Source organism: Misgurnus anguillicaudatus, chromosome 3 (genome assembly GCF_027580225.2).
Source record: "Misgurnus anguillicaudatus chromosome 3, ASM2758022v2, whole genome shotgun sequence".
In the NCBI taxonomy this organism is placed as follows: domain Eukaryota; kingdom Metazoa; phylum Chordata; class Actinopteri; order Cypriniformes; family Cobitidae; genus Misgurnus; species Misgurnus anguillicaudatus.
Window position 1 is genome coordinate 2,826,771 of NC_073339.2, and position 24,466 is coordinate 2,851,236.

The 24,466-nt window shown below is 36.8% G+C and overlaps 3 protein-coding genes across 3 annotated transcripts in view; 2 read left to right on the forward strand and 1 right to left on the reverse strand.

The window, feature by feature from the left end:
• The window catches only part of LOC129443838 (uncharacterized), a 35,617-nt gene extending 31,018 nt beyond the window's left edge, over window positions 1–4,599 (forward strand). The window contains exons 9-11 of the mRNA XM_073860060.1: window positions 1,634–1,980; window positions 2,076–2,391; window positions 2,993–4,599. Coding sequence (XP_073716161.1) covers window positions 1,634–1,980; window positions 2,076–2,391; window positions 2,993–4,338 — 2,009 coding nt within the window. The 3' untranslated portion in view covers window positions 4,339–4,599. The remainder of the gene's footprint in view (window positions 1–1,633; window positions 1,981–2,075; window positions 2,392–2,992) is intronic.
• Window positions 4,600–6,200: 1,601 nt separating this feature from the next.
• LOC129443842 (uncharacterized) lies at window positions 6,201–15,843 on the forward strand. Its single transcript, XM_073860061.1, has 5 exons — window positions 6,201–6,571; window positions 8,762–9,774; window positions 13,765–14,013; window positions 14,103–14,454; window positions 14,773–15,843. The coding sequence occupies exons 1-5, from the start codon at window positions 6,331–6,333 to the stop codon at window positions 15,762–15,764; spliced, it is 2,847 nt and encodes a 948-aa protein (XP_073716162.1). The 5' UTR covers window positions 6,201–6,330; the 3' UTR covers window positions 15,765–15,843.
• A 1,996-nt stretch (window positions 15,844–17,839) lies between these two features.
• The window catches only part of LOC129445226 (uncharacterized), a 76,652-nt gene continuing 70,025 nt past the window's right edge, over window positions 17,840–24,466 (reverse strand). The window contains exon 8 of the mRNA XM_073860062.1: window positions 17,840–20,876. Coding sequence (XP_073716163.1) covers window positions 20,080–20,876 — 797 coding nt within the window. The 3' untranslated portion in view covers window positions 17,840–20,079. The remainder of the gene's footprint in view (window positions 20,877–24,466) is intronic.

Sequence of the window (24,466 nt, forward strand, 5' to 3'; positions counted from 1 at the left end):
GGGTATTCTTCCTACAGACGGTAGGGGCGGGCGAGAGAGACTTCATTTGTCCGGTAATGAGTCATTTAACCATATACCGACTTACGAAGATGATTTATTAACATAAAAATAGTGCCTTGTGTCCCTTTAATGGAGGGTGCAAACGTGATATTGATTCAATGGTATTAACAATGACAACATTGTTTCAATGGTTCATGCTATCTGGGTACCCAGCTCACAGAAAAAAGTTCTAAGAACGTTCCCTGAAAGTTCCCAACGTTCCTAAAAACGTTCTGCCAATGTAAAAAGTGTCCAGTGTTCATGACGTTCTAAGAAAGTTTTTGTGTTGTCTGAATGTTAGAGGGATGTTACATTTTACCATTTTTAAACGTTGTGACAATTTCATGGTTTAATGTTCACAGAATGTTTAAAACAACAACTGTTTATTATATTGACTTGTTTGATTGTTATGTAAATGATCGAGAAATATCTGTATGACCGCCCACAAAACGACCGCCTACTCTCTGCCTATTTATCTTACAGGATGTACCGGTCACAATGTTTTTACTTGTTAATTGCGAATGTGCAAAATTGGTCTGTAACTTCACAATTTTTGATGCAGGTCTCTTGTACCATATTCACTAAAGCAATTACAACGAAAAAAAGATGAGTGTATGAGTTTCTTGATCTGTGATTCATAGAATATAGGATTTTTGTATGTGCGTTATGTTTGAGGAAAAGAAAAACATCTACAAGTTTGCAACTCTTAAAACATCTTAGGAAATAGTAATTTGCTTCAAGTAGGCTGCTAAACGTCTCAAGACCTTTAATGTACAATGTAGTAAGCAGATGGCATGAAGTGTCAGTGTTGTTGAAGTGAAGTTTTGACTCATGCTTATTAACCGGCTTCTAAAGTTACCACATTTACACCAATAGTACTCAACTTCATTCATTAGATTTACATTAAAGAACAACAATAGCTCGATAAATTATCATCTTTTACAACATACATTTAATACCTATTCAGTTTTGTCGCTTTAACACCTGGCTATGCGTGCATTTCACAGATACTCACTCTCTCCCTTTATAATGGTTAAGAATGTTGCTAGGCAACAGGAACAACAACAATAGCTAATACTGACAAGTTATATTTTACACACGCTAACATTTCTAGATTGTGCCAAATATGAAAAAAAAATAATACAACTTAGCCACTTATTTGTGCTCCCCAGAGTCTCCATTCAGATGTCTGTGTTGTGGCTAGAAGGGATACAGCTATACGGCCTGAAATCTCAGCGGCTGAGCGCCGTTTTCATTCCTAAACTCAAGATCACACTAATCTCTACAACTATAAAAAACCTTTCAAAGCAATTGCCGCATGACTGCAAAATTGTTAAAAAACAAATTAAGCCTTTAAATTAGCAATTTTAAAATGATATAATAAATTAGCAGTGGTGTGTTTTGAGCTAAAACTTCTAACATACACACTCTAGGAACACCAAATATTTATTTTACATATTAAAAAAAATCTCATAATATGACCCCTTTAATGTGTCGCCATTTAAGCGTATGGTCATTTAAAAACTACCGACAGGGTCAAAGTTGGCACTTTTTAATCACTCCTGAAAACGTTGAAGGATTTATAAAAGATAAGATGATCTTCTCGCTGGAGTATCACTCTCCAGTACAGCAGGAGGCGCTCTGCAGCGCTTTAGTCCGCCAATAAACCCACTAAAGAAGAAGAAAGAGCTCGCGTGCGATGTGTTTGTGTATCCTCAGTGTTTTTCTCTCTTGAGTGTTTTATTGATTGCAAACAGAGTCTTGTCTCTGTGTATTTTAGTGTTGATGATGAGAGACGAGATGTGCTGTAAATCAGTAGGAACTGATCTGTCCATGCTGGATATTGATGATTTCATCACAGAAATCTCTCAGCTGAAGAAAGAGGTGGCGTTACTGGAGACAAAGCTGAGGTTAAGAGGAGATGAAGGACTGAAGAGAGAGGTTTGTACAGCTTAAACATCCTTTACCTGAATCAGACAACATCAAATCATTTCTAATCTTACTCTGTGTGTGTTTGTTGTGAATCTTCCACACAGGACTCCGAGCTCAGTCTGACTTTACTCTGTTATACTGAGTCAAAGCACACAGACGCTCAGGACACTACAGTGTGTGACAGTAATCAGGACTTACAGGATGATGAATCTACTGATCAAACCTCCACAGAGTCTCTGGATTCTGTCTGTAACGCTGGAGAACAGCAGCAGATCCTGCAGACCAAACTCAAGATGTGTTCAGTCAAACTCGTTGACTGCACTAACCTCACGATGAAGACGAGAAGAGAAACCACAGAAGAGGAAGATTACACTGATGATGATGATGATGGTGATGATAATGATGATTCTACTTCTTCAGGTATGTGTCTTCTGTTGTCTTTTTACAATATTTTAATTGTCCTGTCAGTTCATGTTTCATTAAAGTGTTTTATGTTACTCAAATCAAAAACTTAAAAGGGGTCATATTATAAAAAAAATTATGATGTGAAATACGTTGTTGGTGTTTTAAGTTTTATCTCAAAATACCTCACAGATAATTTATTATCCACTTTGTAGCCCTGAACAATAATGTGGCGTTTTTTGCGTGTGTCCTTTAAAATGCAAATGAGCTGATAAAATGCAAACCCTGACCGCAATGATGGTGGTTTGTTGAAAATGAATCTTAATTTGGCTGTCAATTATCTTTTCTCTCTCTCTCTTTATTTCTGCACTAAATGGCAGTGCTATGGTTGGATAGTGCAGATTTATCTACCTCACAAAACAGGCGAAATCTGAACAACCTAATTTTTCACATGCTTGCAGAGAATGGTTTACCAAAACAAAGTAACTGGGTTGATATTTTTACGTTTTATAAAGTGATAGAAGCACTGGGGACCCCTTCAAGTAACTTCTCGCCTGTGTTTGCAGTTGGTAGAAATGTAAGTCAGAATACATTTCTAATGGCGTTTGTTTGCTTTCAGATGAGAAGGGTGATTCATGTAGTGATGGAGAAATAACATCCTTGACATCAAAAGAGCAACTTACAGCACAGACGTTTTCCTGCATCACTTGTGGAAAGACATTGAGCTCGAAAGGATATTTAAAGAGACATGAAAGAAAACACACAGAACAGAAACTCTTCACTTGCAGGAGATGTAAGATGAGCTTTACTACCTTACAAGAGCAGAGACGTCATTCAGAAGAACACAGAAAAAAGCATCAGTTTCACTGTCAACAGTGTGGGAAGGATTTTGACTTCTTATCTCAACTAAAATGCCACATGAGGACACACAGTGGTGAAAAGCCTTTCCAATGCACTGAATGTGGCAAATGTTTAAGCAACAAATACAATCTTGATGTTCATAAGACAACTCACACAGGAGAAAAACCATACGAGTGTCCTCACTGTGAGAAGAGATTTTCCTATGCATACTGTCTTAAGGCACACTTGTTTTTACACACCAAAGAGAGACCGTATCAGTGCAGTAAATGTGGTAAAACCTTTAGGTTTTTAGGCTCTTTTCAATCTCATCAAAAAACACACAGTGAGGAGAAACAATATCAGTGTTCCCACTGTGATAAACGTTTTTGTCAAAAAGTTCATCTGAAAGTCCATGAGAGAGTTCATACTGGAGAGAAACCTTACGTCTGCTCTCAATGTGGTAAGAGCTTCTCTAGTCAAAATTATCTTAGGCTTCATCACAGAGTTCATACTGGAGAGAAACCTCATGACTGTAATTTTTGTGGAAAGAGTTTCAGTGTACAAAGTGTTTTAGTAAAACACCAAAGAATTCATACAGGTGAAAAACCTTACAAATGCTCTCAGTGTGAGAAGACGTTTACTCAGTTAAGTACCTTAAAATATCATCAGAGACTTCACACTGGAGAGAAACCTTACGTCTGCTCTCAATGTGGGAAGAGCTTCACTGGTCTAGGTACTTTTAAAGTTCATCAGAGAGTTCACACCGGAGAAAAACCTTACCACTGTAGTGATTGTGAGATGAGTTTCAGTCAAATGCCAAACTTGCTAGCGCACCAGAGAATTCATACAGGAGAAAAACGTTATAAATGCTCTCAGTGTGACAAGACGTTTACTCAGTCAGGTTACTTAAAAATCCATGAGAGACTTCATACAGGAGAGAAACCTTACGTCTGCTCTCAATGTGGAAAGAGCTTCTCTAATCCATATTATTTTAGATTTCATCAGAGAGTTCACACTGAAGAGAAACCTTCTAGTAGTAAATCTCTCCACAGATCGACTAAAGTAGGATCTTTAATGGCTCATAAAAAGACACTGAAGAGAAAAACAACACTTGAATCTCCATAGCTTTGTGTTTATTCAGAATAAATTAAAAGAACTTTCATGTCAATTGGAAACCAAAACCATTGTGCATGTTTCAGTGGATGTAGGTGGATTTTTAAGCCAACAGAAATCGTCTTGAAGAATTGATAGAATGTTCTAACTTTGTACAGCAGTTTCATAATATAGCTTCTTAGGTTGAATAATTGTTTTGTTGTTATTTTTTTCACTTTTCTAAGTAGCTTTAAATAAAAATGGTTATAGGTTAGCGACCTACTTCAAACCCAAGGATGATCTTGTGATTTCTTTCAGGTTTATGTCTACTATCATATTTTTTAAAGCTATGTGTTAAAGGGGTCATATTATGCGATTTGATAAAGATGTAAAATAAGTCTTTGGTGTCCCCAGAGTGTGTATGTGAAGTTTTAGCTCAAAATACCTCAAAAGTTAATTTATTATAACATGTTAAAATTGACACTTTGGTGGTGGTGTCGTGTGGCAAAAATATGCTGTTTTGGTGTGTCTCCACTTCAATGCAAATGAGCTGAAGAAATGCAAACACTGATAACCATAATGGTGATTTCTTCAAATTGAAACTCAATTGTGGTATCAATTATTTTCTCTCTCGCTGGGAATGATTTAGCAAAACTAAGTTACTGGGTTGATATTTTTCATATTTTCTAGGTTGATAGAAGGACTGGGAACCCAATTATAGCATTTAAACATTAAAAAGTCAGATTTTCATGCTATGATCACTTTAAGAATGAAAGCATTCATGCTGTGTAGTTATAATATTATTATTAGATATCCAACACACACAGAAAAGAGGAACTGATATGTAGCTATTAATATGGCCGAAGACATGATATTAGAAAACTAATAAACAGGCCCGCTGCTGGCCAAAGGGGTGCCCTGAGTGAACTTACTGTGGTGCCCCCTCAGCTAAAAAAAAACAAAAAATCACAAAACTATTATTATGTGCAAGAACAGAACTTCATTAAAATGCTACATTGAACTAAGATTGAAGAAGATTGAACTATGCACTCAAAAGGTGGAGTCTGTGAGCGGTTATGATTGAGACGTAATCAATGTGACATCACATCATAGACTGTAAAAAAAGATAAACGACATGACGTCGCCTCCCTCCATTGTAATGAATTGAAGGCAAAAATTTCCGACCATGGTCGCTGCCATGTTACGTAAAAACGTCAGTTTGGAGCCAAGGCATGTGCAGAAGGAATCGTCCGTGGAGCCAGAGGCGGAGCCATGGTATCAAACTTCCACCCAAACGCTCGTGCGACAAATTCAACCGTGACAATCATAACGGCACGCCCTATTTCTATGCTTATCACAAAAATGAACACTTGAACATATACCAACATCATAAATACTACTTGAAAGGACCAAAACCATCTTTCTGAAATTTTTATTGGAAGTGTAAATATTTTTTTTTTATTTACAGCAATGACCCATTCGTTTGAATCAAGCGTGCCGCACAAGCCCTGAAAAATGAAGCCAAAATGTCTCGATCGCCCCCAGTGACTGGTCCCAGTATAGGTCATAGACCCCGCCTCCCCCATGTTATTCAATGGGTCTTGAGATCAACTTAGCAATTTAATTACACTATAATTATCTTTTTTCCAAAGCTGGTTTCTGTCATTTACTGTAGTTTTTATCACGCTGATGTAAATTCAAGTGTTTGTTTTTAAAATAAGTTTGTTTTTAGTTAATTATTAAATGCTATAAAAAGGTGGTGTCACGTCATTGACAGCTGTAATATGCGCATTCTGCGAGGGCGGGGCCTTGATTTCGCGGCTTTACTTCCTACTCAGTACTTCTCTCTCTCCAGTACAGCAGGAGGCGCTCTGCAGCTCTTTTGTCCGCAGATAAACCCACTAAGGAAAGAAAGAAAGAGCTCGCGTGTGATGTGTTTGTGTATCATCAGTGTTTTTCTCTCTTGAGTGTTTTACTGAGTGTAAACAGAGTCTTGTCTCTGTGTATTTTAATGTTGATGATAAGATGGATGTAATGTGCTGTAAATCAGGATCTGATCAGGACTTACAGGATGAGGAATCTACTGATCAAACCTCCACAGAGTCTCTGGATTCTGTCTGTAACGCTGGAGAACAGCAGCAGATCCTGCAGACCAAACTCAACATGTGTTCAGTCATACTCGAGGACAGCGGGAACCCAACAGAGATAAAAACTGAAAAGACAGAAGAGGAAGATCACAAAGATTATGATGATTTTCTTGCATCAGGTATTTCGTATTTGTCCTCAGTTGTTGTATTTTTTTACAATTGTAAAATGTGAGTAGCCTACATGTTTAATAAAAAGGGAGTTTAAGTTACAAACTCACTAACCAAAAGACCTAAAAAATCTTGAGGGCTAACATCTTTAATGAGATTGTGACATATTTTTGAGCAACAGGCATGCATTAAAAATGACACAAAAAGTGCTTTATGTCATTCTAGTAGTGGCGCATTACTATATAATGTAGGTACGTGACAATCTCGGCTGTCAGTTTGGTTCCACGAAACGTCGTATTACCTCAGGCGACGTGCGGAGTAAAAACATTCTTGAAATTGTAATATGCATTTATGCTAAACTACAAGTGATCTAAATTTCAATTAATTTGAACGACGCGCAAGGGTAGTTTTATCACACGTAAAATGGAACACAATTGGACAAAATAGTGAAAAAGTGATGACTTTCGAGTTTCAAATGTCCAGTATTTTGTTATTCTTGAACCCATAGACATGGTCTTGGTGTTATTGTAAAGTTTTTGTCAAGCTCTTTCTATTTGAACAACAAGTTTAGCATTTAACCATGTTTAACATTTTTGTCACATACCTATATAATGCAGCAAGTATTATTCAAGTTTTTGTAAAAATAAAAAATGTCCATTGGACTCCTCTTTACAAAATAGCGGGTTACTCACTCAGTAAATATGCATTGCATTTCATATTTTGTCTTTGATCACTAATTATGTTTGTCTGGGTATTCTAATAAAATAGTGAAAACAAATATTTTTTAACCACATAAGTTTTCAAAATCTGATTTCTTTGATGTGCAAGATGGTAAGGGACAAGACAAAAAACATTGAAGTAGGGGTGGGCAAAACAGGCTTTTCTGATGAGATACGCATGAGATTCGCAGGGAATTTATCGCCCATCCCTACATCAATCAATGTTAAAAACTGTAGCAGACGTATCTGAATATTTTTTTATGTTAAACTTAATTTGTTTTGGCATATTTTGAGTAATTGGAGCTATACTATGTTGTTTTATTTTGGTATAAATGTGGGATTCTTATTTTGAAAGAGGCAGAGTCACGGATCACGGTTGTGAAAAACATCACTGCACAATGGTTCATCAGCTCTTTAAGGGTGCTTTCACACCTGCCTTGATTAGTTCGGTTGAATCGTACCAAAGTTGGATTGCTCAGTTGGTGCGGTTTGTTTGGGCAGGTGAGAATGCAGCAATCAAACTGTGGTGTGCACCAAAAGCGGACCGAGACTCGGTACCTGAGGTTGAGAAAAAGTGCAGAGATTATTAGGGCTGTAACCGATAATCAAGCAAATGCGCATTTTCTCAATGAATGAATTTTAACTATATTACGTTGGAATCTTGGCACATCCCAAAGCCAGGCGGCGCTCTCGTGCAGAAACTTTCTTTGTGCCACAGAAGAAGTAGCATTGCAAACGCTATTCCAGGAAATGTCTATAAGGATATTTATATTTCTGTTCTTCAATTTTTTCAGGAATTGTTTCAGGTATTTTCATGATAATAAAGAATATTTTGAATGTTTTTGTTTAACGGGTGTTGCTTTTTTAAATGCACGTTATAAACGACTCAGACTCATTATGATATTGTATTGATAAGGACTTCGTACTGACCAAAACACCGTAGTACACACACAAGCTGTGCATGAAACACAGAAACGATTTAAATTCGATTCTGAATCGATTTCAGACAGGCATTTTTAATGGGACACACAATTAATCGTTACAGCCCTAGAGATTATTAGCATTCTGTTGCCGTCGGCCTGATACAACTGATTTACGAGTTGTATTGACAGTAGGGATTAAAAAAACAAATAGTCAAAATAGAGAAGTAGGAAATGTACAAGAAAGAAAAAAGATAAGATAAAAATTTTACAAAAAGTGCAATACTCAAGTGCCCTGTCGGTTGCTCACACCTACAAAGTGGCAATTTTAGCATGTTGTAATAAATTACCTGTGGAGTATTTTGAGCTTAAACTTCATATACGCACTCTGGGGACACCAAAGACTTATTTTACATCTTTAAAAAAAATCTTCCTTTAACATTGATTCCATGATTGCTTGCTATCTGGAATGGCTACAATCAGCTACAGCTACTTCATTGTTTACTTCATTACCTTGTTTGTGTAAATAAAAGTGAATTTAATTGTTTCATGTTTCTTTCAGATGTGAAAAGTGAATTATGTTCGGATGAAGAAATAACATCCTCAACATCAGAAGAAAGTAAAAAACACACAGAACAGAAACTCTTCACCTGCACCAGATCTAAGATCAGCATTACTAACTTACAAGAGAAGAAACGTCATTCACAAGAGCACAGTGAGAAGAAGTTTCATTGTCAGCAGTTGTGGGCGAATTTTGACTTTTTATCTCAGCTGGAAAGCCACATGGAGACACAGAGTGATGAAAAGTCTTTCTGCTGCACTGAATGTGGCAAATATTTCAGCAGCAAACAAAGTCTTGGGCTTCATCAGAGAATTCACACAGGAGAAAAACCATACGAGTGTCCTCAGTGTGAGAAGAGGTTCAGCCAAAGACATCATCTGAAGACACATATGTTTACACACACCAATGACAGTCCATATCAGTGCAGTGAATGTGGAAAAACCTTTAGGTATGCACGTACATTAAAATCACACCACCATATTCACTCTGAAGAGAAACTGTATCAATGTTCACATTGTGATAAACATTTCGGTCAGAAGTATCAGCTGATAGAACATGAGAGAATTCATACTGGAGAGAAACCTTACGTCTGCCCTCACTGTGGAAAGAGCTTCTCTCATTCATCTAATATCAGAGTGCATCTGAGACTTCACACTGGAGAGAAACCTCATCACTGTAATGTTTGTGGGAAGAGTTTTAATCAACGTGAACATTTAGTGTCACACCAGAGAATTCATACAGGTGAAAAACCTTTCAAATGCTCTCAGTGTGAGAAGACGTTTGCTCGATCAGGTCAGGTAAAAGTCCACGAGAGAGTTCATACTGGAGAGAAACCTTACGTCTGTTCTCAATGCGGGAGGAGATTTACTCAGACATCTACTTTGAGAGTTCATGAGAGAATTCACACTAGAAAGAAACCTCATCACTGCTCGATCTGTGGAGAGAGATTTGTTCATTCTGGAAGTCTTCAGAAGCATCAGAAGAAACATACTGAAGAAAAAACTACACTAAAATCATCATAAGCCCTTTTCACAAAGACAATGGAAAATACACAAAAAAAATGCATCTGGGATTTGTCCAGGATTGTTTGATTTTCGGTTCATTCACACTATCAATTATTTTCTGGAATCTGTGTGCATTCACAGATGCCATAACAATTCAGGAGGTGTTCTCCAAATCCTCGATTCGAATACATTTTCGATTCTAAGGTCATGATTCGATTAGATTCTTGGTTGTTACTTACTATTTTTGTTGGTATGCCATTTTTAGACTAGACTTTTATGAAATATAATATCTGACCTTGTACCCGTAGAAGCCCTGGGATGTTAGTCCTGCTGCCAGTGAAAAATATGGTACACGCACGTAACTTCCTAAAAACATGCTTTTATTACCGTCAGATGAGATTGTGAGACGATACCCCAATAAATCATGTTTAAATGCTGTTTTCATAACTTTTAAGCAACTGAAATAAGTTGTTATGAAACTTAACCTCTTACACTCTGAGGCTATTTTGGGGATTTCCGCCTGGATTTGGCCTACCCAATTTCATACCCATACTCACAAGCAGAGGTGCACATACAAAAGTTTGGTATCACTTTACAGGAAACCCTTTGAAATTACATAAAACACTGTTAAAAGTGCTCAACATGGTTGTATGTGTTGTTAGTCCTCTAATAAACACAAAAATAAATAGGCGCTTTTTGATGTTTTTTTTTCTAAAGTCTGTATTTAAAAGTGTATAAATTTGGCCCTGAGTGGTAACGAAACCTGCAGACAGTTTTGTTTGATTCCAGCAATTGCCAGCTTATAGGGGAAAAAGGATTTTTTTCTCTATCATTATAAATGCAAAAGTTATTTTACTCCAACTGATGGGAGGAATAATACCCTTTTTGTATTTAATTTCAGCCTAAACATATTTGAAGTGCTCCCATAACCACATACCGTGGAATAAATGCAATATCTTTATATCATTTTGCAGAAAAGCTTTTGAAGTTCCAGACAAAGCTGCTGTTTGTGGCAATTTTTATGTTGTAAATACTGTCTTTGATAGTGTATAACTCTGGTTCTGGGTGCTCTAGCAGACTGCAGACACTTCTGGTTGTTACCAGCAGCAGACAGTAAACACCCAAAAAAGAATGATCTCTTTAGCATGTCGCATTTAAAAGATATTCTTATTTTACTGAAGGGTGCGAAAATACATTTTTCATATAAATATTATTTTTTTGTTTTGCACGTATAAATAGCAAGGGATTATTCATGCACACAACCAAAGAAAATGCTGTGAATGGACTCATTTTTTAGAGTAGGACCGTAGAGAAAAGATGGTGTATCATTTGTGGCTATCTGTGCTATCTGAGGCAGTTCACACTCAAGTTTCACATATGTTTACAAAAGACCATTTTTTACCTCATAATTCATTTGACGATTGTTGTATTCCTGAGAGTGAGAGCTTTCATTTGATATAAGACTTGCCCATGTTTGTCATACTTGAAAAATATGAAATATGTGAATATTAAATCATATAAAAAATTGTGGGGGGTGATAGTGTAAATTAAGTGTAAATAACTTTCTTACAGTAAAACATATCTCAAAGTGATGCATATCGGCAGAAAGTAGAGAGTCTAAGCTTTCAAACAGTATCTCATATGTGGCACTGGGTCCATGACAGACCATTAAAAATTAAAGGAATATTTTATATTTAGTCAAAATAAAATTATTCTATAGTGTCAAACAAGTTAAACGGATCTCAGTTCAGAATAGACCGGTTCTGCTCAGGGCTCCAGACTGCCACCAAAATTTGAGAGTGTGCCACTGAATTTTACATCCAGTCGCACATGTGCGACCAGTAAATTTGACCTTTTTTGTGATGTGACACTGAATTTGAAACAGCACATTGTACTTTCTACATCTATCAATAAAGTATGTATTAGTAAAACAGTGGGAATTAGTAGAAATGTGAATATTTGGATAGCATGTTGATTTACAGTGTGTGCCCCTAAATTTTCTGGTTGCGCCCCTAAAATTTTCTGTTGGGGGCCATTGTGCTCCTAGTGAAAAAAGTTAGTCTGGAGCCCTGCTGCTGTGCATGCGTGTGTGCTCTGTTCCGATTGAGTTCAGCTGAAGGCAGGAGGCGCTTGCTGTTTTTTGTTTCCCATGTAAAGAGCAGCTCGCGTGGTGTCTCCTGCATCTACCATGTTAGAGGAGGTTGACTCGCAACACTACATGTGAGCAGACCGGACGTGACATGGAGGCGTGGCATTATCAACGATTCCATTTTTTCCCCGAAGTTCGAGGTTGTGACTTAATTTCGATCGAAATCATGACACCCTTATGCGTGACATGTTTAAAGTCCTGAACTTGATCGTTTTTTTATCTGCAGCATCTGATAGTTTGCTTATTCGTGATTTCTCCCTGAAGAAACCATTTTTGTTTATGATAACATTATAAAGGAGTGCGTGACATGCCCTTCTGTCATGTTGGTGAACAGAGGCGCACCTTGTCAACAGGCAAGGCAGGTCACTGCTTGGAGCCCTGAGACGCAAGGGGGACCCCGAGATTGTTTCTCGGTAGATAAATGTAGATACTCAACATGACTGCATATCAAAATTGCGATTGGATGGAATGTTGATTGACATTGGCTTTGCCCAGTCAAAATCCAACCCAGGTGGATAACTTGCCAGTTTCGAAAATGATCTTAGCGAATGGGTGACGTTGTGTCATTCAGTAGTGCTGTTGCAGTTGATCTGTACGAATCATGACCCACGGTTTGGCTCGCATGTGATTGTCAGATTAATACGCAAATTTGAATAGAGAAAGTTGATCATTTGCACGTGTTTCAAAGGCTTGCAAGTGTTAACCCTCAAGTGATTTAAAAAAAACTTAACCGCAAAAGGCGATAAAGCAAACAGCTTTATGTTCGCACATGTGGTTTAATGTGTCCGGTCTAGTTCCAGTCAGGCGTGATCAATCATCGCTATGCCCTTCAAAAATCGGAACTTTCAGATGGAGCGGCATTTGCTACACAGAGCCTTAGTTTTCTAAAAGCGGGGAAATATCGCATTCATAATCGCAGCCGATTCATATTTCCCCGCTTGCCAGTGAACTACGGCTCTGTGTAGCAAATGCCGCTCCATCTGAAAGCAGCTGATGGCAATTTACTACTTATTAAGGAACCGGCTTTACTGACGTGATGAGCTTGACAATCGCATGCGATTAATCGTGCAGTCCTACATCTTTATTTTATTCAACACTCAAAAAAATATTTTTACACACTGTCTAATTTACTGAAATGAAACAAGTTAATACAACACAATTTATGTATTTTTTTGTCTCAACCTAATTTTATCATGTTCAATCCATTTCAGTTTTAAAAAATTACATTAACTTAATAATTTTATGTTGGGACCACATAAATGATTTTTGTTGATGTTCCACAGCCCAGTTTGTAATATCACTTCATCTCTTGTCTGCTGTATTTCCCTTCATTGCAAATAAGCAGAGCTGATGAGTTAACGCATGATGCACTTGAGTTCAGCATCACGGATATAACAGCTAACAAAGCCACTGGACACTGAAAGTGAATGTTTACAATAAGTTTCGTAACATCTGGTACTGTGTGACTTCTTTTTATTTCAGTTGTTTTTATTATTATTTTTAACTGTTTTATACTTTTATTTCTGTTGTTTTTTTCACACATTTACATTTTTAAATTTGGTTTTTATATTATTTCTACATACTTTTTCTCTAATACATTGTTTTCTCATTTCTATGTAAAGCACTTTGAATGACCTCTGTGTATGAAATGTGCTCTACAAATAAACTTGCCTTGCGACTCCTTTTTCATGTCCTTTAGCAAATAAAAAATAACATGACTTGGCAAACAATATTTTTGAAAAATAATAGAGCTGAATGAAGTGTTGAGTGTCTTCTCTCTCCAGTACAGCAGGAGGCGCTCTGCAGCTCTTTAGTCCGCCAATAAACCCACTAAAGAAAGAAAGAAATAGCTCGCGAGTGATGTGTTTGTGTATCATCAGTGTTTTTCTCTCTTGTGTGTTTTAGTGAGTGTAAACAGAGTCTTGTTTCTGTGTATTTTAGTGTTGATGATGGATGTGATGTGCTGTAAATCAGTAGGAACTGATCTGTCCATGCTGGATATTGATGATTTCATCACAGAAATCTCTCAGCTGAAGAAAGAGGTGGCGTTACTGGAGACAAAGCTGAGGTTAAGAGGAGATGAAGGACTGAAGAGAGAGGTTTGTGAAGCTTAAACATCCTTAACCTGAATCAGACAACATCAAATAATTTCTAATCTTACTCTTTGTGTGTGTTGGTGTGTTGTGAGGATGTGGATGTGGTTTGTTGTGAATCTTCCACACAGGACTCCGAGCTCAGTCTGACTTTACTCTGTTATACTGAGTCAAAGCACACAGACGCTCAGGACACTACAGTGTGTGACAGTAATCAGGACTTACAGGATGATGAATCTACTGATCAAACCTCCACAGAGTCTCTGGATTCTGTCTGTAACGCTGGAGAACAGCAGCAGATCCTGCAGACCAAACTCAACATGTGTTCAGTCAAACTTATCGACTGCAAGAACCTCATGATGAAGACGAGAAGAGAAACCACAGCAGAGGAAGATCACACTGAGGAAGATGAAGACAATCATGATGATGATGATTTTATTCCTTCGGGTATGTTTATTTTATCTGGTGTTCACAGATGAAAATATTTAAATGTTTCTTCTCTTGATTGTATTTTCATGTCCATCACTATGACTGTCATGTTAGTTTTTGTAAAGCCACCTTAGGTGTTTGCGACTTTCATCTTTAAGCAAAACACAGTGATTACACAGTGCTATTTTTGGGCTGCATAACAATAATCGCAAACTAATCGTTTGCAGACTAAACGTTTTTGTTTACATCATATATGTGTGTGTACAATAATTACGTATACATGTATAATTTAAATAAATATTTGTATACATTTTTATGTAATCACGTGTCTTTCAGATGAGAAAAGTGATTCTTGTTCGGATGGAGAGGCATCCTCAACATCAAAAAAGCAGCGGACAGCACAAACGCTTTCCTGCATCACCGGTGGAAAGCCGTTAAGCTCAAAGGAACCTTTAGAGAAACTCTTCACCTGCACCAAATGTAAGATCAGCTTTACTACCATAGAAGAGCGGAAACGTCATTATTCAAAAGTACACGTTGTAAAGAAGACGTTTCACTGTGAGCAGTGTGGAAAGGTTTTTTTTACAACAACTGGTTCTATGAACATCCATATGAGGGGACACAATAGTGAAAAGCGTTTCCACTGCACCGTATGTGACAAATATTTAAGGACCAAACAAAATCTTGATGTTCATAAGAGAATTCACACAGGAGAAAAACCATACAAGTGTCCTCACTGTGAGAAGAGATTTGCAGTCGTATCAGGTTGGAGGAAGCACTTGCTTGTGCACAGTAATGAGAAACGGTTTCAGTGCAGTGAATGTGGAATAACTTTCAAGCATCTGTTTGGTCTCCTATCACACGAAAGAATACACAGTAAAGAGAAACTCTATCAATGTTCATACTGTGATAAAACTTTCCGTCAGAAAGCTCAGCTGATACGCCACAACAGACTTCACACTGGAGAGAAACCTTTTGTCTGCTCTCATTGTGGAAAGAGCTTCTCTGATCCTTCTCATTTTAAAGTTCATGAGAGAGTTCACACTGGAGAGAAACCTTATCACTGTAATGTTTGTAGAAAGAGTTTTAGGCAACATACTGTCTTACTAAAGCACCAAAGAATTCATACAGGTGAAAGACCTTTCAAATGCTCTCAGTGTGAGAAGTCGTTTGCTCGATCAGATGTCTTAAAGACCCATCAGAGAGTTCACACTGGAGAGAAACCTTACGTCTGCTCGATCTGTGGAGAGAAATTCACTTATTTAGGAAGTTTTCAGAGTCACCAGAAAAAACATGCTACAGAACAAACTACACCGAAATCATCGTAACACCTTAATGTGTGAAAGTCTGTCAAATCCTGAGCGCTTGGTGCTAGTAGAGCATACTGGTAAAAATGTTTACATTGAACGCAATATAATTCACATTGGATAAAATCTGCCAATGCATAAATAAAATAAAAAAATTTACATAAAAAAGGGAGAAGTTGATTGAAATAAAGGAAAACACAGCAATACTGATTATAATTAAAAAAAGTGTGTTAACGAATATGGTTTTGCAATTTCTAGGCAAAGGGGGACTGCACTTTAGATTATAAAATTTAACAGTTTTTTTTTATGTTTTTAGTCACCAACATTATTCCCAAAGTAACATTTGTGTTATACCATAGTTTGTATGATCTTGTTTTTATTCTGATATGGAAAAAATAAAGAACGAGTGAAACTAGTTTTTGCAATGCAAAACCGTACTTGTAATTTTATCAAGAAGCTTCATGAAGTTTCACCTTAAGATGAATTTGAAAGAATATTAAAGAAGTTTACGTTTGGGCTCTTATTGCCTGTTTTTCCTTCAATATTCAGTCCAAGATTTTATTTTTTAAAAATCTAATTTTACTTTTCTAATAACAGAAATTAATCTGTTTGGTAAAGCTATATTTTTTGTCAACGAAAGTAATTTCAAGCATATACCTTTGGATGAAATGATTTTTGAGATCATTGTTAAAGGAATAGTCTACTCATTTTCAATATTAAAATATGTTATTACCTTAACTAAGAATTGTTGATACATCCCTCTATCATCTGTGTGCGTGCACGTAAGCGCTGGAGTGCGCTGCGACGCTTCGATAGCATTTAGCTTAGCCCCATTCATTCAATGGTACCATTTAGAGATAAAGTTAGAAGTGACCAAACACATCAACGTTTTTCCTATTTAAGACGAGTAGTTATACGAGCAAGTTTGGTGGTACAAAATAAAACGTAGCGCTTTTCTAAGCGGATTTAAAAGAGGAACTATATTTTATGGCGTAATAGCGCTACGTTTTATTTTGTACCACCAAACTTGCTCGTATAACTACTCGTCTTAAATAGGAAAAACGTTGATGTGTTTGGTCACTTCTAACTTTATCTCTAAATTTTATCTTTAATCTTTATTTTATAATCTTGACTTCTTCACAAAAAGCAATCAGTTTCAACTTAACTTTGAAACACATCTTTCTTTTCCAATGCACGTGTTTCTACGGAAACACACATGAACACAAAAAAAAAGAAAAGGAAGATTTAACTTAGTGAATAACAAGAGTCAAGGACCCAACTAAAGCAAACACTTTTTTCAATATTAATGGAGGGTGCAAACCTGATATTGATTCAATGCAGTTAACATTGACAAATCAACTGTTTTTAACATTGTTTCAATGGTTTGCATGCTATCTGGGTTTAAAACACTTCCCAGCTAACAAAAAAGGTCCCAGGGTGTCCCCTAAATGGGTTTTGTGAACGTGCTGCATATGACATCAGAGTACCACAAAAGCAATGGTAAAAGCGGACCATTTTGTAACATTTCGAAATGCTCATGTGATACTCTGATGTCCTAATCCGATCGGTCTGCGCAGCGCCGCATGTGGCAAAGTACCAGCAAAATGAGAAGTCGTGGTGGAGGAATGCAAGAGAAATATAAAATATAAAAGTGCCGGTACTCCGAGCAGTGGTTTAACTATTTACAGGGACGTGCACAGAACTTTTGAGGGGCATGTGCTGAAACTGAAAAAGGGCACCAACCCCTTCACAAATGAATAGCACATAATCATTGTCTTAAAAGCGTTATATTTATTTAGTGCCTACCTGGCAAAAACTGTGTGGAGGAACAGGGGGCATGGTCTCTTGAAGGTGCACTAAGGTTGGTTGTTCTCTTTCATGCACTACACTTTCCTTAATATAAGCCAGCAATGAAACATAAAAAAAAAATCAAAAGTACAGTTGCAGTTTAATTTTTCCTGAGCTCTTTCCACTATATATACACATTAATACACACATTACACACACACACACAGTAATACACACACATTGAATAAAATATAAAGAAACACAAGGACCTGATGATTCTGTAATGTTTTAAGTTACTACAACATTACTGTAGTAAAACATGTTTTACTATGTTTATACATGTGAAAACAATCAGGCAGTATACAATACTACATTAAAAAAAAATTTTAGCGAGCAAGTATGCATGTTAACATCGTAACATTATCCAAAATGTGTGACCATATATACAATTAAATGTTAATGAATTAAGTGTACCAGCAGATCATAAATCGAAGAAATTTCTTAAAAAATATATTTTACTTAGCTGACGACGAGGATCACTCAAGTTAAATGCAGTTAGCCAGGTTTTTGACCAGCAAATGTGTGGAAATGTGCACTTTGATGGTCATTAAAACGACGGTATCACATTAAGTCACATTACTTTTTCCTGTTGTAAAAAAACGTTTGGCCAAAAATGCCAATTATAAAAAATGTAATATTATTGTATGCACACGCTATTTATAGGATATTGACTCTGACTAGCTGGCAAAATTCAAATGATAATGTTAGCCCCTCCCTCTCTCTGTTGCCAATTCAATAAAATATAAACCGTTATGTTATAGACATAAAAGTGTTTCTTTTGTAAAGAGACAACGTTGTACTCAAACAACAAGATATTTATTTACCGTTGCAAGACGTTCAGCTGCTCTGCTGTGGAACTTTAGTTTGCTGTACTCAGGGGGCGGAGTTAAGAGGTTCGACTAACAGTTTGAGCTGATCCAAAAAGTTTTTGTGTACTTTTAATTGGATAAATAGATTTGTAAATGAGGCGGCGCTTTGTGGAGACTCTTAGGAGACTGCGACCTTCAAACAGATGAAGGTAAAGGTTTAAGTAGAGAAAAGAATAAACCATGAAGTTATGGTAGTATTTGTAATTCAGCAGATCAAAGCCTAAAACGAACCATCAGTTACCTAATGCGAATGCACCTTAGTCTTTTTCACTGATGCATCACGCATCATTATCCCCTTTTAACTAAGTATGATACTTGCATGTATTGGCCATTAAAAGAAAGTGTCCTGATGTAGTTTGATAAGGCTTCAGTTGATCTTGGCTGAAAGGATTGATGAGAGAGAAAGCCAGCTTGATGCAGATGATCCTTGGTAAATGAAAAGACAAGGCCATGCCTGGCACAAACTTAGGAGGTACGCTGGAAACGTCTATTTTCGCATCCTCATGAAAGTCCTGAAAAGACTCAAATGTATCCAGAAAGAAAAACTTAAGAGACGACCCGATGCTCTACACACAAAACTCCCATAAGAACTCAAATAAGAACTTAGGGTGGGTTCTTAGGCAGGAGTCTTTAAGCTGTGAATAGGTCACCCCTTAAAGAGGTGTCTGACCCAATCAGAGATCATACTTTTAGAGGGAAAGTTAACCGACTTTGCCTTCCAGCTGTTTTGCATATGGAATTTGATTTGATGTTGAGGTGGAAATGTTTAAGAGTTTTTGTAAAAATAATATGAAGAAGAGTTTCCAAAACATAATGCACTTTATCATTCAGGAAATCAAATTCTTTTTAACTAGTTGGGGTTAATATACTGATATAACAAACACCAAGAACATAATCAAATATTTCTAATCTTATCATGGATTAAGACATTTCCCTCATACATTTATATGTGAATACATGCATGATTAAATAGAACTCGTAAAACTTTCATCTTGATGTGTTGACATAATGGCCAGAGGCCTGGTTCTGCTGAGTGTTAAAAGCAGTATGGGGTGGTGTTAGAGACCCCTGGTCCCTGGCCTGCTGGTCGGGGAGGGTCTGGTGGTTATATTCATAAAATATAAGTAGTTATTTTGTGTCTGATCTGGCTCAGTCGTTACAGAGGTTGAGGCAAAAAAAAAAATCCACTGATGATAGCGTAGCAGCTAATTTGTTGCGGCATGCTTCATGCATCATAGGTAGGGATGTCTTTGAAAAAATATTTTCTACCCGTAGTTGGCCAAACAATATGTAGCCGCATCAGTAACTTCCATCCATCGTTTACTCTTGCTGTCATATGGAGTGCAACTAGCGAATGCTCCAGTGATGCTCGTTTGAGTCTTGTTTACTTTGGTGCCGCACATCACCAGCTGCTAGTATCTCCTCCTCGTTGACCTTCACAGCATGTTTGTACTCAACGGTGTGGCTGACATGCTGCTCTTGCTCTCAGGTGTTGTTGCTGTGCGGGAACGTAAATGCGCTATATGTCATTGCGTCACTATATCATTAATATCACGAGATGACACTTTTTATCATCTAAAAAATTATACCGTGTTATCATAGACAGTATGGTCACGTCTCTAAGGTTTTTCTTCATCGTGAATTCTTTTGTGCACATCAAGCCTAAACCTACGAATGAAGGTCTGTCCACACTGGTCACAACTGTAAGGCTTTTCTCTAGTGTGAATTATCCTGTGCTCAGTAAGGTGGGACTTAAAGCCGAAGGTCTGTCCACACAGGTCACAACCGTAAGGCTTTTCTCTATTGTGAATTTTCTTGTGCTCAGAAAGGTGGCAACTAAAAGTGAAGGTCCGACCACACTGGTCACATCTATAAGGCTTTTCTCCAGTGTGAATTCTCTTGTGCACAGCAAGGTAGGACTTACTATTGAAGGTTTGTCCACACAGGTCACATCCGTAAGGCTTTTCTCCTGTGTGAGTTCTCCTGTGCACATCAAGGCTAAACTTAGAAGCGAAGCCCTTTTCACACAGTTCACAAATGTAAGGCTTTTCTCCAGTGTGAGTTCTCTTGTGCGCAATAAATTGGGATTTATAAAGGAAGATCTGTTCACACAGGTCACATCTGTAAGGCTTTTCTTCATTGTGGATTCTCTTGTGCATATTCAAGTTTGCCTTTCTAGTGAAGGTCTTTCCACACTGGTCACAACTGTAAGGTCTTTCTTCAGCGTGAATTTGCATGTGTGCATCAAGGTCGAACTGACTATTGAATATTTTTCCACATTGAGAGCACGTACAAAAATCTTCAAATGTCAAAATCTCAGTCTTCAAGCAGCTCAGAGATTCTTCTCCAGGAATAAAATGATCAGGTTTCTCCTCCATGTTATTTGATTGAAAACTTTCCAACTTCACATTCAGGTCTAAAATAAACAGAAAAAAATAATTACGATTAACATGACAGTAAAAAATTTCACAGCGCACTTCTGAAACTAAAGTAGATTTAGACGCATTGTAAAGTGAATAAATAAAAAGTTATAGTACAGTTTGTGCCAGCTGAAAGACTGTACAGTAAATATTTAATCCAACATTTTTTGTTTCTTGGGTCTATATGCCTGATAGTTACACTGTTATAAAAATTACTGACATCGCTTTAAATACAAACTGAATTTCATAAACATAATTTAGCACATAATGGGGTCCAGGGTACCTAAAATTATTGTTGGTCACAGACACGCTGTGACAGAAACTGCTTTTGAATGTTTTAAATGTATACCCCATTTTAAAACAATGACATTTTTAAACCCAGTAATGTATAATGATTTTGGCTGAGGAACTGAGCTCAGTTGTGTTTAAAATTCAAGCTTACATTTACAGAAAATTACCATGCATGTTTATTTTATACTGAAATATGCAAACTGGCGTGCGTCACAGGGCTCACAAAATATCAAAATTCCTGGCAGCTCTTTAGATTCTGAATTCACAGATAAGAAAATGCCACCTGAAATTGCGGGCTTAGCACAGGGTTACAGAATTAATTTTCATCATGGGTCAAATTTTACCAACAATACAAACCAAGTGCCACTGCCCAAATGTTTGCTCTGCTATTCTTCATGTTTTTAATTCTAGAAAAAAACAGGATATCCATGATAGCCAACTGTTTATCTGTAAACAGGATCTACTCACAACTTTAATGGGTCACAGAACTCAGTTTGGATCATAATGTTTTTTTCCAATCACAATTTGGACATTTTTCGATCAGAAAAATATTGGCTACTTTCGCTTTAAGAGCAAGTTCTGCACAGAGCCAAATACAGCCTAATGTCACAAATTGGATTTCTTTCTTAACTGATTATGTTCACTTTAAGACAAAGTTTTTTTTAGAAGAATACATGTTGAGATTGTTTTGTGTACATTATGTGTCCGGTAAAGACTTGAGAGAACTGAAAAACTGCATTGACAATTTCATAATCAATTTGATTGATTATTTGTTGCAGCCCTAATCCACGGCCAGCACCACCCTTACAAGATTAAACATGGTTTTACTACAGTTGAAAAAGACATGGTTATTGTAGTAAAACCATGGTTTTGTTAATTGTAATCAATACACCAAATATCATGGTTACTACACTTAATACAAAAAAACATGGTTAATTTTCATAAGGGCAAGTTCTTTTAGTAATCTGGTAGTCTTTGCCAGACTTCATAAAATTACTCTCCATCCTGCTGACAGATCGCAGTAACTGTGACACAGTTGATGCGTGATCTGTACGGATTACAATACGTGGTTCAGCTTGCATGTGATTTGCGAATTAATATGCAAATTTAAATAGAAACACGTGCAAATGATAAACTTTCCCTAAGGCTTGCAAATGTTACCATTCAAGTTATATAAAACAATTTAACCACAAAAAGGCGCTAAAGGGAGCAGATTTCTGTATGCACATGCAGTTAAATGTGTCCAGTCCATCTCCTGTCAGGATACTGTAGTCCATTAACATACATTTGCTGAAGAGAGCAATGAAAAACAACTTTTTTAAGCCACTGTTTATGCTGCATCTTCTTCCTGAAACGCCGTTTGGAATTCGCCCACCGCCTGTGTGTGTGGGTGTGCACGCATTTAAGTGCCCTCAGTAGGGCATATACGGAGAAACGCGTTTCAAAAGGTAAGCCAACATACAATCTTTCTGTTCTTGACAGAGCACATACACACAAAATGATCTCACAATATTATTTTTCTAATAAAAACATTATGTCTTAAGTGAATTATAGAGTCAGAAACCAGTCTGGGCTTATTTGTTCTTAAAGAGACAGTAACCTCTTTAATGTTAATTAAACAACCCAAGACAAAGTGAAAATCACTTCTATGGCTCTAAAAAATAAGAGTAATATTTCATTTGTACAATAAAGACTTATTAAAATTATTATTCATTCAATTCAATTTTTGTACCTAATGCTAATTTTAGACCTTACTTAATGGGCAACTTTGTTCCTTTTTTATAAATGTTTGTAATTTCTTTATTTGTTATTAGATTTTTCCCCACCCTTTTTTTTTGCGGATCCAACAAATTATCTGATCTGTGCATCAAAAAAACGTAATGTAATCCGAACCGTGAGTTTTGTGATCCATCACAGCCCTACCAACAACGTTTACTTGCTACTCTCCAATGTGACGTCTCTGCTCATTATCTTAGCTGATTTACAGCTGGATCTCAATCCCTCTTTGCAAGACCCGCCCCATTGTACTTCTGATTGGGTAGTTTGTCAGTTTGGTTGCGAAAGAAATATTAAGATTTACTAAGAATAGCAGTATTACAGAAAAAATTAAATAAAATATTATAATCATTTTAAACAAAGGTCAAGTAAAACTGTTGTAGTTTAAATAATAGCGTGTTTGAAGATAATATACGGTGGGCAGAGGGTCTGTATCTGCTCTACTTTTTGAAATGGATGATCCCCATGGAGGGAGAACCTGAATTTTTAAAGTTGGGACGGTTGTTTTATTCTCACGATATGAAAAGTGTTGCCTCTCCCATTTACTGCACATTTTCCCCCAAAATGTTAAAACTTTCCTGTTAATATGAAAGCAAACGCGACGAACCAATAGGGCGGCAAGATACTGACATATGATTATTATTGATCAATTAGATGTAGTTTATTTATTTACAACAGTTGTTATACGGACGAGTTAACTATCAGACACGAGTTGCGCGGCAGCACATTGACCATCGCCAAGGACATTCTTGGTGTGATTGTAAGTATTCATTTAATTAGAATATGATATCTACATAAATTGTTTGTTGTGTACACAGTTTTGTTTAAACGTATGTAAGCGTTAGTGTCATTTTAAGTAGGGTAAAGTAGACTGTTCCGTATAGATTAACTTCTACCGCTGATTGCTGAATAAATACTTCTAGGTCATACACAAAATATTTATCTGTGTCGTCTTCATTTTCTCCCGCTTTCACCTCCGTTTAGGACAGACACACCCCAGCCGGTTGTTCCTGTGGTATTTCAGTAAGTTTGCCAGGTGTGCCTACTGCGCTTGAAAATGCTTGGTGGGCAAGCTACACTTAGACAGCTGCTTGGGTGGGTAGACAACTAGAGCAGCAAAAATTAATATAATGTTATCAGAAATTGTACAATATATTACCTTTTTGAGTGCAATGAAGGGTCAATTCATTTAATGTTAACGTAACTTGTTACATGAATTGAATATTTCAACATTATTTTCAACATTATTTAACAAACTAAACATTAACGTTAACTCCAATCACTTTGTTATTGCGTACCCAACTTTTCAGCTTCACTGTATGTTCTCAGATAATAATTACCTCAGACTGTTTTGCAAAACTCAAGGCACACATAAACCTGTTGATGTTTAAGATACATTTAATTATCAGTTACATCTGACATAACGTTAAAAAGGTCAGTAAGCAGCCAATATTCTAATCGGAGAGCTAATAACTCAAGTTAAAACTGCATTTAATAAAAATAAGTATAACGGTTAAAG

Coding starts and splice junctions, on each gene's coding strand:
- LOC129443842 (XM_073860061.1), top strand. CDS start 6,331: ATGGATGTAATGTGCTGTAAATCAGGATCTGATCAGGACTTACAGGAT. Junction 6,572..8,761: donor TGATGATTTTCTTGCATCAG/GTATTTCGTATT, acceptor TGTTTCTTTCAG/ATGTGAAAAGTGAATTATGT. Junction 14,014..14,102: donor ATGAAGGACTGAAGAGAGAG/GTTTGTGAAGCT, acceptor GTGTGTTGTGAG/GATGTGGATGTGGTTTGTTG.